Source organism: Chiloscyllium plagiosum, chromosome 33 (genome assembly GCF_004010195.1).
Source record: "Chiloscyllium plagiosum isolate BGI_BamShark_2017 chromosome 33, ASM401019v2, whole genome shotgun sequence".
NCBI classification, from domain to species: domain Eukaryota; kingdom Metazoa; phylum Chordata; class Chondrichthyes; order Orectolobiformes; family Hemiscylliidae; genus Chiloscyllium; species Chiloscyllium plagiosum.
The window spans coordinates 3,983,002-3,999,606 of NC_057742.1; the positions used below are offsets into that span (position 1 = coordinate 3,983,002).

The window sequence follows — 16,605 nt, forward strand, 5'->3', positions numbered from 1 at the left end:
AGACACTATGGGCCAAATGGCCTAATTTTGTTCCTATATCTTATTGTCTTACAGAATTCAATAACTACCCCAGTGCGATGATGTCATGAGGTCTTGATGGGACATGGATTTAAGGCGAAAGTGAGGTCTGCAGATGCTGGAGATCAGAGATGGAAATGTGTTGCTGGAAAAGCTGGAAAAGCGCAGCAGGTCAGGCAGCATCTAGGGAACAGGAGAATCGATGTTTCGGGCATTGGCTAATGCCCGAAACGTCGATTCTCCTGTTCCCTAGATGCTGCCTGACCTGCTGCGCTTTTCCAGCAACACATTTCCATCATGGATTTAAGGCTACAGCATCCAATGGTCTCTGTAGTAATGTATGGGCAATCCTGGTACCCTGTAAATAATTACATCCTGTTGCTCCACAACTCTGTTCTAGTTAGATAGAAAATGGTTACCCCTTGTACAAATTAAACTATGTAAGCCCCTAAAGAGCACACACTGATTTTTTTTTCACCAACAAGTTCTTTGTACCTGATGAGGCATTGCTCACTTAGGTTTCCATTATCATAAGATCACAGCATCCCCCTTGTCCGAAGGTGGAAACTTAGTCCAAACGGAAGTATACATTATACATCAGTACATATTGTCAATTTGATAATTATATAAGCAGATAAAACACATTTCAGATAAACATTTCAGATGACAGTATTAAACTTCAGTATAATGCTTAGGAGGCTTGACAACTTGTTAGAATCTAGTTGTCTACTCATCCAGAGAGGTAGACGATATCCTCTGTTGCACTTGTTGACAGATTGGTTGTCTTGCTGCTGGTTGCCATTACTCAACTTTATCGCACAATCATCATCAGAGTGTCCTGTTCACTCTTTACGCATGATTGATCCATTGGTCTGAGCTGGCTTCTGTTCCTTCAAAATACAGCACCTTCATCAACAATGACATTGCAAGATCTGGGCTAGTTAGATATCTTGGAAATCCATGCTAGTACCCCCAAGTAAATGTCTTTGGATTTCTAACTTAAAATCTCTGAACAGCACTTACTTTTGGTGGTTGTCTTTCTGCTTGCTAGGAGAAAGTGAGGACTGCAGATGCTGGAGATCAGGGTCAAAAAGTGCGGTGCTGGAAAAGCACAGCCGGTCAGGCAGCATCCAAGGAGCAGGAGAGTCGACGTTTTGATCATAGGTTCTTCATCATTTTTGATGAAGAGCTTATGTTTGAAATGTCAACTCTTCTGCTCCTCAGATGATGCCTGACTGGCTGTGCTTTTCCAGCACCGCACTTTTTGACTCTTGCTATTTGCTTATTGTGTATCTCTTCTCTACCTCTGTCTTTGAAGAAGATTATCCTGTGGCTCAGAATAGTTAAGCAATTAATTGTGGGTAAGGTTGCCCGCACTTACCTTCCAAGCACAAGTTGTGCTCAAGATGGTAATCCCATCTCCAACGATGTTGCACAAAAAATGCAACAATGCAATGCAAAAATGTTTGCTTTGTTGCTCCACATTTAACGATCATTGATTTGATAATGTGTACCATATGTCTTCACAGACAGTTTGAGCATAGATAGCAGGGGGGATGATGTGATGTGGTTCACTCCACACTCTCCTTGAAATAGTTTGTCAGTAAACTGCGGCCCATTTTCTGTCAGTTTGGGGCGCTAAATAAGCTGAACATAGCAGTGATCATGTCAGCGATAGTCGTGCTGATTGTGTGCTGATTGGCTGTAATCTTCCCATGTACTGTGAAAAGGTCTGTCACTGCATTTGTCCAAGGAATGGATGGGACATCGTTTGAAAGAAGAAACCTCCTCCAGTGCAGGAGGTGAGACACCAGGCTTAGTTCACCTGTGTTCATAAGGTGTTGAATATCATCATTCCTCTCTGGCCAGTACTCAAGACTCTCATGTTATCTGTCTTGTGTGTTCAATACCCATGTGTCCCTAGTGTAACTTGGATACATTATCTTGGTGTAAAGCTTTTGATATTAGCACTCGTTGGCTTGTTGTGATGTACCAAAAGTCTATTTGTGTAAGGCAGACCTGAGCACACCTGCTCAGGTAGCTTTATTCAATGCTGTCAGGCTGTAGCTCAATAATGATATTTTTGCATCTCTTCCAGTTGCTCATCTCAGCAGTTGCTGATTACAACCGTGCACTCTGACTCGTACCTAAGTGTAACCGATCAACTGTGAGCAGGCCTTCAGCTTCAGGGTCTATAGCCTCAACTTGCAGATCGAAAGAAATATCCTGATCTTCATGTGGGTTGAGTAGTTTGCTGCCTGTGTCAGGCAGAATCACCTTGGTATCTGGCTTTGATTCCATTCCAAAGTCACATCCTTCCACCTTGACAAGAAAATGATAAAAACACAGTGGGTGCACTTGTTAACATTTCCAACGGCCTATGATCGGTTTCAATAATAATTTCTTGCCAAATAAGTACATATGAAACCAACTGATGCCAAATACCAGAGCTGATGCCTCGTGGTCTATATTGGAATTGTTGCCATATCCAGGTGGCAAGGTTTTCAAATGAAAAACAGTAGGTTTCTCAGCTTGCGATAGAACCACAACTGAGTCTTATTGTAATGCATTTAGTTTGAGAATCATGACTTTTCTGAGGCCTTGGTATTGCAGTTGGTAAGATTTTGCTGACAGAACCTCTTTAAGGAAATAAAAAATAAATTGGTGGTAGTCTTGCCATCCATTGAGACATCCTCCTTGAGCAAATTTCTCCGCAGAGATAGCTTGTCTATGAAGCTGTGAGTATCCCGTGAGAGGAAATTGAAAAACCTGTGGTGTGGGCATCTGTTTAACGTTCTTGATTTTCTCTGGATTAGTATGAACTCTGTGAGCAGAGTAAATGGATCTGAAGAAGTTTATCTGGTAGTTGTTAATTGACCGTCCACATGAAGAATCCAAGAAAGCTTGTTGTTGATGACGACTCCCAGGAACTTGACACTCTCTATTCGTTCCACCTCTATGCTATTAATGTATAGAGGAGTATGAGTAACATCCTGCCTGAAGTCAATAATGAGTACCTTGGTTTTGCCGACATTGAGAGCTAGGTTATTCTCAGTGCACTATTTTTTCAGGGCTTCCACCTCCTGCCTGTAGTCTGTTTCGTCACCATCTGAGATTTAACTGACTATGGTGATGTCATCAGCGAAGTTGTAAATTGCATTAGTCCAGTATTTGACGACGCAGTCATGGGTATACAGTGAGTACAATAGGGGGCTGAATACGCACCCGTGGGGGGGTTCCAGTGTTGGATGTTAGTGAGGATGAAATATTGTCCCCAGTCTTCACTGATTGTGGCCTGTGGTTCAGGAAACTGAGGATCCAGTTGCAGAGAGTGGGGCTTAGTCCGAGATCACTAAGTTTAATAATCAGTCTCAAGGGGATAATAATGTTGAAGGCTGAACTGTAGTTAGTGAGTAGGATTCTTACGTAGCTGTTCTTGGTGTCAAGATGTTCTAGGGAGGAGTGAAGGACAAGTGATATGGCATCTGACGTGGATCTGTTGGTCCGATAGACAAATTGGAGTGGGTCAAGAGTAGTGGGGAGGCTAGAGTTGATTAATGCCATGACCAACCTTTCAAAGCACTTCATGACCACCAAAGGTAGGGTCACTGGGCGGTAGTCATTGAGACATGCCACATGAGCCTTCTTAGGCACAGGGATGATGTTGGCCTCTTGAAACAGGCAGGGAAAGTGGCCTGCTGCAGGGAGAGGTTGAAGATGTCCGAGAAGACCTCTGCCAGTTGATCTGTGCATGCTCTGAGTGCACGGCTTGGTACGCCGTCTGGTCCCATCACTTTCCTTGGATTCACATGAAGGAAAACTGATCTGACCTCTGATGCAGTGACTGTTGGGATAGGTTCGTCAGGACTTGTTGAAATAGGTGTTATCTCTCTGCCAAAATTCTGCTCAAAGTGAGCATAGAAGGCGTTGAGATGATCTGGAAGGGGTGTGTCATTGTCTGCTATCTTGCACTGTCTCTTTTTAGAACCTGTGATGTCATTCAGTCCTTGCCATAGTCGCTGGGTGTCTGTCGAGGTCTGCAGTTTGGATCGGAATTGGTCCTTGGCTGTCTTAATGGCTCTGCGATGGTCATACTTGAATTCCTTATATTTGAGTGGGTCTCCTGATCTGAAGGCCTCATGCCTGGTTTTTAGCAGGTTCTGTATGTCCTGATTCATCCAGGGTTTCCTGTTGGGGAATACCCGGATTGACTTCCTCGGTATGCAGTCCTCCAGTTGTGGGCCATCGGGATATTGGAGTTTTCTTTATTGATGGCATCCACTGTTAGCCATGATGTAATTTTACCTTCGACAGGGTATTTTCTCTAATGTGGCAACACTGATGTTAGCTCCCCTAACATAAGAAATTGAGTGTGGATATTGTGCATTAAAGACTCCAACTGATGTTAACTATAGAATGCTATTATATAGAAATATTACATTCACAGTCATTTAAATATCTGGGCAAAAACTAAACTGAGTTTACAAAGGGCAGCAGTAGCTTTCACAGTTGTGTCCAGTAGCATGCCATGCTTCAAGTGTGAGACCTGAAAACAGAGTGCTCAGTTGTTGTTGTTTATAAGATCTTGCTGTGTACAAATGGGCTGCTGTATTCCCTACGTTTCCACAGTAACTACACTTCAAGCAGTATTTAACTGACATAAGGTGGATTGTGAAGGCCCAAGGTCATGACAGATGTTATATATTTGCAAGTCCTTCCTTAGTCAATACCCAGCATCGTTGTCCCACTGACAGCTTGCATCACTAACAGGCAGTTAATGATATGTTCAGATGGGAAGTTGTTTAATTATCCTCAGCAAAAAGAGCAAGCCAAAGTCTTTCTGACATATCACCCGAGAGTGCCATTGTCTAGCAAGTACAGTCATGGTTCAGAGTCAATTTTTGTTTGATAATGTTCCTGAGCAGTACCTGAACATGTTTTTACCTTTATTTAACACCTTTAAACATGGTACATCATTGTCTATAAAATCAGGTTCTCCTTGCGAGACATTGGCACTCTCTAGTGATATGTCAGAAAGTCTTTGGCTCTAAGACCAATTTAGTACTGGTTGAAGTGTAGTTACTGTGGAGAAGTAGGCAACATTGCAGCCCATTTGTGCATAGCAAGATCTCATAAACACAATGACTTAGCAATCTGGTTTTAGGTGTTGGTTTGGGATAAGCATTGGCCAGATTCCTGGGGAGAACTCCATGGCCATTGGAAATAGGGTTAATGTTAACAGTGCAGGGTTCATGGAGCAGTTGATGCCCACATTCATGACTCAGTGATCTGGTATTAAAGCATAAGAGACCACAGAGCTCTTGGGTTCAGTGCTCAGTCAGTGCTGATGACTAGACGAGGTTTTTACATAGCTTGTGTTGCCTCCTTTAACTGGATTCAGGAGGAACTGTATTAGTAAGGGTAAAAAAAATCAATAAATAAAACAATGCGACTCACAGCCTTCTCCACTTAATTAAACACTTGGCGGAAATCCCATTGTAAATGGAGGGACTCGATCAGAAAACTTGAGATTGGAATGTCCACATACATCCACACACAACACATTCACACACACAAAAGACAAACACAACACAACACACAGATACACTTCCACAAACACATAGAAAGACATACAAACACAGATGTACAACATACTGACATACTCTCACATACATACATGCACATGGATACCCCACAAGCGTGCACCCGCGCACACTCTCACACAATCACAGACATACACTCGCAGATACACACTCACACACAAACACAGACATACACTCGCAGATACACACACTCTTACATTCGCACACGCACGCACAAACACATAAATGCATATCTCACTCATTCTCACACACGTACTCTGACTCTCTCATACGTTCACACACACATACTCCCTCTCTCACACACAGGCACACATACACAGATTCCTACATACACTCATACTCACGCATTCACACAAACACATTCTGCAACAAGGTGACTTTAGCCATTGCCTGAGATTTGAACCTGGCTGTATATACATCTTTTCCAATAATTTGGAATAAGAAGATCACGCCAGAGTAGGAACAGTTTTAAAACAAAATCATAAAAGTCTGGAAAAACTCAGCAGATCTGGCAGCATCTGTGCAGAGAAAGCAGAAAGGTCACTGGATCCCAAAAGTTAACTCTGCTGGATGTAAGTTTGCTTGCTGAGTTGAAAGGTTCATTTTCAGATGTTTTGAAGGCTTTACCAGGGGCTCACTGATGATGTTACCTGGTATGGTGATGAAATGTCTGAAAATGAACCTTCCAGCTCAATGAGCAAACTTACATCCAGAACCTCAATCCGAGCTACAAATCTTCTTGAAACTCGCTGTTAACTCCTGCTTTCTCTCCACAGGTGCTGCCAGACCTCCTGAGTTTTTCCAGCAACTTCTGATTTTGTTTCTGATTTCCGCAATTGTTTGGTTTTTAGGGACAGTATTGTTCTGGATCAGCTGTACCACACCTTCTCTTGGTTCAGAAGATTGTAGGTTCAAGTCCCACTGTGGAGACTTGAGTATAAAATCTAGGTTAATGCAGTACTGAGGGAGGGCTACACTTTGGGAGATATGGTCTATTTGAGGAAATGTTAAACTGAGGTTCTTCCTGTTCTCTTTGAGATGAAACAAAAGATCCTTTGGTGCTATCTTGAAGAAACCATGGTATTCTCCTTGGTATCCTGTCTGATAAATATCTCTCAATCAACAATTAAACATTATGATCTGTTCGTAATATTACCAACTGTGGGAGTGCTCAAATCTCTGAAACCATTTCCTACATTACAGCAATGACCACATACTTCAAAAATTCTTTCAAGTACTTTAGGATATCCTGAGGTGGTGAAGGGCACAATTCTGGAACTAGTTATTTCTTTATGTATGTTCCTGTATCCTAGAAAATATTGGTATGTTCTTAACCAGAAACAAAGAAAGACTTGCTTTTCCTTACACTGATTACAACCTCCAGGCATTCTGAAGCAATTTCCAGCCAATTAAATGATGTTGTAACGTAGTGAGCTGAAGAGTTAAACTAAGCTGCTAGTGCCACCACAGGTTTTATTTTGCCTATTGGTATCAATATGCGGGACCCAGGGAGTCCTGCTGGCGTCCCCTGAGCCACATGCAGTTCTTTTGTGGCTGAAGTGCGGGTTCTTTGAATGCTTTGTTTTGGCTGACTTGCCCACACACTCCCTGACATGAACGAGAAAGAATGGAATCAGCTACGACCAAGCAGCCTGCCTTCCTACCATTCTGAACCAGTTAACCAGTAATTCTGATGGATTAACCATTTCTGACAAGGTCTGAAGGCTGAGCAGTTTTCAACTCTTGTCACAATTCACAACCAGAAGCTTCAACTCTGGATCTCTCAGATTTTTTTTTAACCGGATGGTCTTTCTGCTAAGCCCACCCGTCCCACCTTGAAATGCAATTTGATACATTTTTATATTTGTTATTTTCCCAAATGGACTTGCCACATCAATTGCATGCAGAAGAATTCCACCTGAAATCAACAATACTACATTGATTCTTTGTAAAAGTATTGTGTTTAACAGAGTTTCTTGAGCACTAAATATGAACGTAATGTCCTATAGATGGGCAGCTATTTTCATAGAATTGTAGAATCCCTACAGTGTGAAAGCTGGCCTTTCAGCCTTTCAAGCCCACACCGACCATCCGAGGAGTATCCCACCTAGATTCCACACAACCCCCCCACCCCGCCTTACCCTATCCCTGTAACCCTGCATTTCCCATGGCTATTCCACCTAACCTACATGTCCCTGGGCAATCTTCTGAACCAAGAGAAGGTGTGGTCAATTTAGCATGGACAATCCACCTTTCCTGTACTGAGGCACCTTTGAGTGAAATGTGGTGAACAGACGTGTTTATGTCTATTGCACATTTTGTAATTTCCAATTTTAAAGTATGTTCACCTTTGGGCTATATACCTAACTTGGAATGTATGTTGTAAATAGTAAGTCCAATACAATAGTATCAAATGCAACATGCTTTACAGGCACAAGTTGAATTTTCCTGCAAATATTGTAATATTCAAGCTCAAATGTTTTGTACTGAATTTTTACCAATTATATGAATGAAGCGTATTTTTGTAAACAACAAGTAAAGGCACAATGAACATCTGAGGGGCAGGAATTACAATTGGGATTAGATTTTATTGTCCTGCGTACTCAAGTTTAGGAATGTGATGAAAAGTGTACTTGCCATTATCTGGCGCCATATTGATTACAAAATCAGAATTGAAAAAGACAACAAAAAAGAGCCAAAAGGTAAGAAAACGTCCAGATCTTAAAGTCTGAAGTCTTACCCCTGTAAAGGGATTTGGGATGCTCAGCTACTGATGCAGGCACATGGACCACGACCCAATCTGGAGTCTAGGTCAGCCTGTGAATGTAGGACCCCTCGGGTTGAATGGCTGATACGGCATGTACCTTCTTAACATCAGGAATATTGCAATTGTATTGGGATTCCTCAAGAGTGTAACATGTTGTACAGAGAAACATTGAATTTTATTGCACTTTGAAATTACGTTTGAAACATTTTGGATGTACTTTTGCAAATTTTATGAATAGAGTATATTTTTGGAGAAAGTGGATCAATGGGCCACTGGGCAGTTGAACACACTAAATTGGACAATTATAATGTACAGTTCTGTTGGATATTTTGCAATTAATGCAAGTCACTTCTTCATTATCTAAATGGATTTATTAATATTCAGGTGGACAGTGGATATCAGCAGACACATATTTTTGCCGTTCACTTACCAGCATGCAGTGGATTGTGTTTATTCATCCATTGAATTTGTTTCATTAACAGAAGTCGCAAGATCCAGATCCGGAATATTCCACCACATATGCAATGGGAGGTAAGAAACCAAATAATGTATTTTCTTATTTTATTTGGAACTTTTTGTTTAAATGTCTTCTTCCATTAGCTTCTTTTCTGCCTTTCCATTTCCTCTGCATTGTCCTCATCAAGGACAGGGACAGCACAGGGTTAGATACAGAATAAAACTCCCTCTATTCTTTTAAACTGAAAGTATAGCTCTCTCCATACTGTCCTCAGCAAACATCCAGGACATGGATAGCAATGAGTCAAAGTTAAGTGGCCTTACCACCCTCCTGGTTAAATATTTTTCTTGACGCATGTGGGACTTGAACCCAGGCCTACCAGTTCAGAGGCCAGGGTGCTATCATTGCCACACGAGAATCCATCATCCTAGTTAAGTTAAGTTACTGTGGTAGAACCTGGAGCTTTTACCTATTTACTGATTAAACTTGCTGTTAGCCACCAGAGGGTGCCAGGCCCATTTTGTGTTCCATCTGCAAAGTCAGGTAAGTATGAAAGACTTGGAGGTGAATGTATGTTAAGGACTGAATTATAACAGTAAAATGACCTGCAGAAGAGAACTAATGTAATAATTAATATGATGAAAGAAAACCCTCAGCTAATCCTATGTCTGCGCAACATTGAGCGCTGTTATGTTCTATGTTCTGTTTTAGTTTAAGACTTTCTTTTATTACTGGGGCTATTTCATTTGTGATCTAGAAGAATATCACTTGGTTTTGCTAACCCAAGCTTCCTTTGCCAATACACAGTGTGCAGATGGGCAATGTTATCTCTCCCTGACAATCTTTTATAACATTGAGCTGTTTGATATAATGGAGGTGTGATGAATTCTTCTTTCTTGTTGTACCTATCTGATGTATGTAGGAGCTGGTAATCTCTGAAATATAACATTCAGAGGACTTGGGTTTTCCAATGGTTGTCAAGTGGCTATACTCAAACATGCCAAGTCCAGAGACTGGGTGAACATAGCACAATTTCATTAAGTAAAAGACCTCTGAAACAAAAACAGAAATTGCTGGAGAAACCCAGCAAGGCTGCCAACATCTGTGGGGAGACACATTTTGAGTCCAGTGACTCTTCATCAGAACTCAACAGTCTCTGGACTTGAAACATTAACTCTGCTTTCTTCCTACAGATGCTGCCAGACCTGCTGAGTTTCTCCAGCAGTTTCTCTCTTTGTTATGATAGAAGTAAATGCACACAGTTTCTATTTGCATTGTTGTGGGGAGGGGTGAGAGGGAGTGGGGTTATGCCTTGAGCAAGCCGAAGCTGTCTTTTCCTTTTCTCTCCGGATGCGTGGCTGCTGTATTTTCTATGTTTGTAGATCTTGCTTCTATTTTCTTGGGACAAAGGATTTAACAACATAAACCCCTGAATTCAGTTCGCAGAAGCGAAGTCCTGAGCAATGATTAAATGCTGTGAATTGAACTGATGGTATTGCCTGTTTACATTGAGAGACCTGAGCCCAATTATGACAAGTATGTTCCCCATAGACTACGTGTTGTTGCACGTACCCTTCCTCTCTTCCCTTAAAACTCGAGAGGCAAGTCATGCATTTGTTACACTCAATGAGCTGCCCTTGGGCTCACCCTCATTGATAACTTTGCAAACAGTGTCCCTTTTATATGGTGCAGACAAAACCACAATCAACTTCTTCCTACCACCCAGTGGGCACAATCCATCCTGGAATTCTTAATGTGCCACCCAGCTTTTCTCTCTTTATCTTTCCCTCTCTCCTTTCCCCCCGTTTACACATGCACACAGATAGATATGCACACCCTGAAACATGCTGAACAGTCATAAATGTACAGGCACATAATTACTATGAGGCTTTTTCACCCTTCCAAATGTTGAGCTGCTATAAAACACGCTCATAAACCTGCATACACACATGCAGAAACACAGACAGACGCCTATTCTAGCTGAAATCATTTCAAAGAGCTAGTATAGGCATGATGGGCTGAATACCATCCTGCTGCTTGGAAATTGTGATGTTTCTAATAAGGTTTTGGGGTGCAGTTGGTTAGTTTTCTCTCACCTTCACTCTACTCTTACTAACTGCTGGTGTGTCTGTTGTGCAGGTATTGGATGGATTGCTAGCCCAACACGGAGCTGTGGAAAACTGCGAGCAAGGTATGCGATCACTTCCTTTAATAGTGAACAAATGAACTCACCATCCACACTCAGCCCTGTTTCAGCTGCTGGTCCTGATCTGAGACTCTGAGTCTGGGTTAGTGCAGAATAACAATAATGAGGTCACTGAAGAGTTGAACACATTGTGTCCCTTTCTCTCCTGGTAAGATCTCTCAGCTCAGACACACTCTTCATTTCACCCCATTGCAGTTTCTGAGATAGGTTGCATTTGCTAGAGTGTGACTGAATTAAGCAGGCTTAGAACATAGAACATAGAAAAGTACAGCACGGAACAGGCCCTTTGGCCCACGATGTTGTGCAGAGGTTTAATCCTAAAGTAAAATACAGTAACTTAACCTATGCACCCCTCAATTCACTGCTATCCATTGCATGTCCAGCAGTTGCTTAAATGTCCCCAGGGCCACTGCTTCCACCACCACAGCTGGCAACACATTCCATGCATTCACAACTCTCTGCGTAAAGAATCTACCTCTGACATCTCCTTTATACCTTCCTCCTAATATCTTCAAACTATGACTCCTTGTACCAGTCAATCCTGCCCTGGGAAAAAGTCTCTGGCTATTGACTCTATCTATTCCTCTCATTATCTTGTATACCTCGATCAGGTCTCCTCTCTTCCTTCTTCTCTCCAGAGAGAAAAGTCCGAGCTTATTCAACCTTGCTTCATAAGGCAAGCCCTCCAGTCCAGGCAACATCCTGGTAAACCTTCTTTGCACCCTCTCCAAAGCCTCAGTATCTTTCCTATAGTGGGGTGACGAGAACTGGACACAATATTCCAAGTGTGGTCTCACCAGGGACTTGTAGAATTGCAGCAAAACCTTGCGGCTCTTAAACTCAATCCCCCTGTTAATGAAAGCCAAAATACCATATACTTTCTTAACAACCCTATCCACTTTGTGGCAACTCTGAGGGATCTGTGTACTTGCACACCCAGAACCCTCTGTTCCCCCACACTGCCAAAAATCCTGATTTTAATCCTATATTCAGCATTCGAGTTCGACCTTCCAAAATGCATCACTTCAGATTTATCCAGGTTGAACTCCATCTGCCATTTCTCAGCCCAGCTCTGCATCCTGTCTATGTCACGCTGCAGCCTGCAGTAGCCCTCGATACTATCAACGGCACCTCCAATCTTTGTGTCATCTGCAAGTTTACTAGCTCACCTCTCAACCTCCTCATCCAAGTCATTTATAAAATGTGCAAAGTGCAGAGGCCCAAGAACAGAGCCCTGTGGGCCACCACACACCACAGACCTCCAGGCAGAATACTTTCCATCTACAACCACTCTCTGCCTTCTATCAGCCAGCCAATTCTGGATCCAGATAGCTAAATTTCCCTTTATCCCATACTTCCTGACTTTATGAAAGAACCTACCATGGGGAACCTTATCAAATGCCTTGCTGAAATCCATGTACACCACATCCACTGCTCGACCTTTGTCGACCTGTCTTGACACCTCCTTAAAGAACTCAATAAGATTTGTGAGGCATGACCTGCCCCTCACAAAGCCATACTGACTGCCTTTAATCACACTATGCTTTGCCAAATAGTCCTAAATCCTTTCCCTCAGAATTCTTTCTAAAACTTTGCTGACCACGGATGTAAAACTGACTGGTCTGTAATTTCCAGGGATTTCCCTATTACCCTCCTTGAAAAGAGGAACAACATTCGTCTCCTTCCAATCCTCTGGTATGACTCCTGTGGAGAGTGAGGAGGGAAATATCTTTGCCAGCAGCTTGGCAACCTCCTTCCTTGCTTCCCGGAGCAGCCTAGGAAAAATCTGGTCTGGCCCTGGGGATTTATCAATCTTAATATTTTCCAAAATTTCCAGCACGTCAACTTCATCAATCTTGATCTGGTCAAGACTGTATCTCAGCTCCTCAAAGATTTCATTTACAACAAGTTCTCTTTCCTTGGTGAAAACTGAAGCAAAAAACTCATTTAGGGCTTCCCCATCTGCTCAGACTCCACGCACAAGTTCCCTACGCTATCCCTGATTGGCCCTACCTTCTCTGGTGAGAGCTGTTTGAATTGGCTTCATATGTTTGCAGACAGAGAGGTAAATCAGCAAGGCTTGTGGCCTTTGAGTGCCCCTTCTTTGGAAAAAGTGAGTCCAGTCTGTACGGACACACAAATCTATATGTAGTGTGAGCATATGAGACTGCATCTATCTTTATTTCTGAATATGGTTTTGTGTCTGTATCCTTCCCGTGTGTGTATGAGAGTGGGTGTGTCAGTGGCTGCATGAGTGAGTGTTCATGTGGTGAAGCTGTGAGTGAGAGTGTGTGTGTGTGTTTGTACAAGTGTGGCTGTGAGTGAGAGTGCGTGTGTACGAGTGTAGCTGTGAGTGAGAGGGTGTGTGTACGAGTGCGGGTGTGAGTGTGTGTGAGTATGAGTGCGGCTGTGAGTGAGAGTGTGTGTGTACTTGTGCGACTGTGAATGAGAGTGTGTGTGTACGAGTGCAACTATGACTGAGAGTGCGTGTGTACGAGTGTGACTGTGAGTGAGTGTGTGTGTACAAGTGTGACTGTGAGTGAGAGTGTGTGTGTACTTGTGCGACTGTGAATGAGAGTTTGTGTGTACGAGTGTGGCTGTGAGTGAGAGTGTGTGTGTACGAGTGCGACTGTGAGTGAGAGTGTGTGTGTGCAAGTGCGACTGAGTGAGAGTGTGTGTGTGTGTGTGTGTGGCTGTGAGTGAGAGTGTGTGTGTGTATATGAGTGCGACTGTGAGTGATGATGTTACTGTGAGTGAGTATGGCTGTATATGAGATGATGACTGCTGAACGAATGTATGCATGCTTCAACGTGTGTGAATGTGGCTGTGCGTATGAGTGTAGGTGTGTGTTTGAATGAATGTGAGTGGCTATGAATTTCAGATTAATTTGGGTGGGGACGTGTATATGATCAGAGTCAACTGTTAGGAACAGCCAAATGTGGAGCAAGAGTAGGCCACTTGGCCCCGTGATACTGTTCCTCCATTCAGTCAGATCATGGCTAATTCTGATTACTGCACACTTCAACCTACATTTGACAATCTTTCACTCTCTTGCTTATCGAGAACCCATCCACCTCTACATTAAAATACTTAAAGGCTCTGCTACTTCTATCTTTGGACAAAGAGATTTCCAAAGATGCTGAATGTTCAGAGAGAATAACTTCTCCTTTTCTCTGTCTTGAATTGGGTTATTTCTAAACTGTGGCCTGTGGTTCTAGATTCTCCCACAATGGGACACATCCTTTCTTTCTGTAGGCTGTCTCAGCCGCTCAGAATCTTTATATGTTTGGGTCAGGGAATATTTTACCCTTCTAAACTCCTTGGATTTTTACACAAAAGGAAGAGAGACAGGAAACTACAGGCCAGTTACCTTAAGGGTCATGGAGAAAAAAATTAGAAGTTATTATTAAAAGTGTTATAGCACGGCACTTAACTACATTCAAGGTAATTCGGCACAGTCGTGTGTTTTGAAAGGGATGTAATGTTTGGGTAATGGAGTCGCAATTGCTATTTTCCAATCAAATGGAAAGATCCCTGACTCTAAGAAATTTAAAACCCAATGCCCAAATTGTCAGCCCCTCTGTTATGTACAAATATTTGGACAAGACACCAGGAACACGGAGTGCTTATAGACAGCTCACTCTGTCAGTATCTTTTGGCCATGGGAGATGCGGCTGAACAGAAAAATAAACTGATGTAAATATGATCTGTTAGTGAGCACCACATATAAGTTGGACAAAATCCACCAAATTTCCATCCTCAACCACTTTGGTCTGCCTGATACAATGACATTTAATTAGATCAAATCCTTCCTCCTGACTTGACACTTAAAACATTCGCGCGATTTTCATATTTTCCAAAATCAGGCAGAGAATATTTTGCTTCTTCCCCAGAGCTGAGTTTATCCAAATAGTGAACCTTACAAACATCGTCCTATTTATCCGTCCCATTGTGGTGAAGTTATTATTGGCATGAAGGAGGCCATTCAGCCCATTGATTATTATAGAGACAAAAAAAACTGCAGACGCTGGAATCCAAGGTAGACAAAGAGGAGTGAGTTCTTCCATCCTCCTGCTTATCTGAATTAAGGTATTATGGTTTACAGTTTGTGATTTAAAATCCTCTCCCCACTCTGCCTCGTTTCTCTGAATCTGAGCATGTCTATCTTGATTCCAGATTTAGCACTCAATCTCCAGCAGCTAAATTGTTTCTCCTTCCTCTAGTCTCTCACTTCTGGCTGAGTGGGAGTTCTTCAGTAGTTAGACTCATGCTATCTGTGTGAGCCAAGATGATGATTGGGGAGGATGGGGCATGATCTTTGACTAACTCAATTACTAATGGCTTCCAATGGAGAGTAAAAGTTGGATAGTCAATAAAACCAGAGTTTAACCCGATCTCGGCAGTCTCTTGACAAGCAGATAAGGGTTAGAATTGCCCCTCGGGTGGGGTCTTCAAACATGGGTCTATTGCGGTTTAGAATGATCAAATATTTGACCAAGGTCTAAGCACTTGAAATTCACAACTAATCTTGGAGGAACTGTTGGGCGAAGTTCACAGCACAGAATCAGATAAATTAATTGTTGTTTTAAGTCTGTCCAAGAGAAAGACTGCAGTAGTGAGTATAGTGCATTCTTTCTTGATTATACATTTTCGGAAATAGGTCTCTTGATTAAACTTAAAATATAAGCCATAGCTATTAATTTAACCTGGGGCAGTGTTTGTAGAGGAATAAGACGGTGTTATTTTCTGGGTCTGTAGATTGTGAAGGAGAAAAAATGGCCTTTGCAGTGATATGTACTTCTTGTCAGATGTGGGGGTTTAAAGAGAGTTTAAGGGTTACTGCGGATTATATCTGCCATAAATGCTGTTGGATGCGAATCTTATCAGATCGAGTGGATCGGTTGGAGAGACAGAAGCGATGAGGAATTTGCAACAGCAGCAGTATGTAATGGATGGCAGTTATAGGAAGGGGGCAAAGTCTCAGATACAGTCACATAGACGGGTTAACTCCAGGAAGGGTGAGAGAGGTAGGCAGCTAGTGCAGGAGTCTTTTGTGGATATACTCAATTCAAACAGGTATGCTGCTTTGAAAAATGTAGGGGGTGATGGATTCTCAGGGGAATGTAGCATGAACAGCCAAGTTTCTGGTACTGAGACTGGCTCTAATGCAACGAGGGTTATGTCGGCTTCCAAGAGGTCATTGTGTTCGGGGATTCTGTAGTCAGAGGTACAGACAGACGTTTCTGTGGCCAGCAGAGAAAAAGCAGAATGGTGTGTTGTTTCCCTGGTGCCAGGATCAAGGCTGTCCCAGAGAAGGTGCAGAATGTTCTCAAGGGGGAGGGGGGCCAGCAAGAGGTCATTGTCCACATTGGAACCAACGACATTGGAAGGGAAAAGGTTGAGACTCTGAAGGGAGATTACAGAGAGTTAGGCAGAAATTTAAAAAGGAGGTCCTCAAGAGTAGTAATATCTGGATTACTCCCAGTGCTACGAGCTAGTGAGGGCAGGAATAGGAGGATAGAGCAGATGAATACATGGCTGAGGAGCTGGTGTA

At 42.5% G+C, this 16,605-nt stretch overlaps 1 protein-coding gene across 4 annotated transcripts in view; it reads left to right on the forward strand.

Moving 5' to 3' along the window:
* Window positions 1-16,605, forward strand: part of igf2bp1 (insulin-like growth factor 2 mRNA binding protein 1) — a 165,683-nt gene that overhangs the window by 108,405 nt on the left and 40,673 nt on the right. For all 4 annotated transcript variants that reach the window (XM_043674802.1, XM_043674804.1, XM_043674805.1 and 1 more), the window contains 2 exons: window positions 8,871-8,919; window positions 10,985-11,036. In XM_043674802.1, the coding sequence (XP_043530737.1) occupies window positions 8,871-8,919; window positions 10,985-11,036 (101 nt within the window). The remainder of the gene's footprint in view (window positions 1-8,870; window positions 8,920-10,984; window positions 11,037-16,605) is intronic.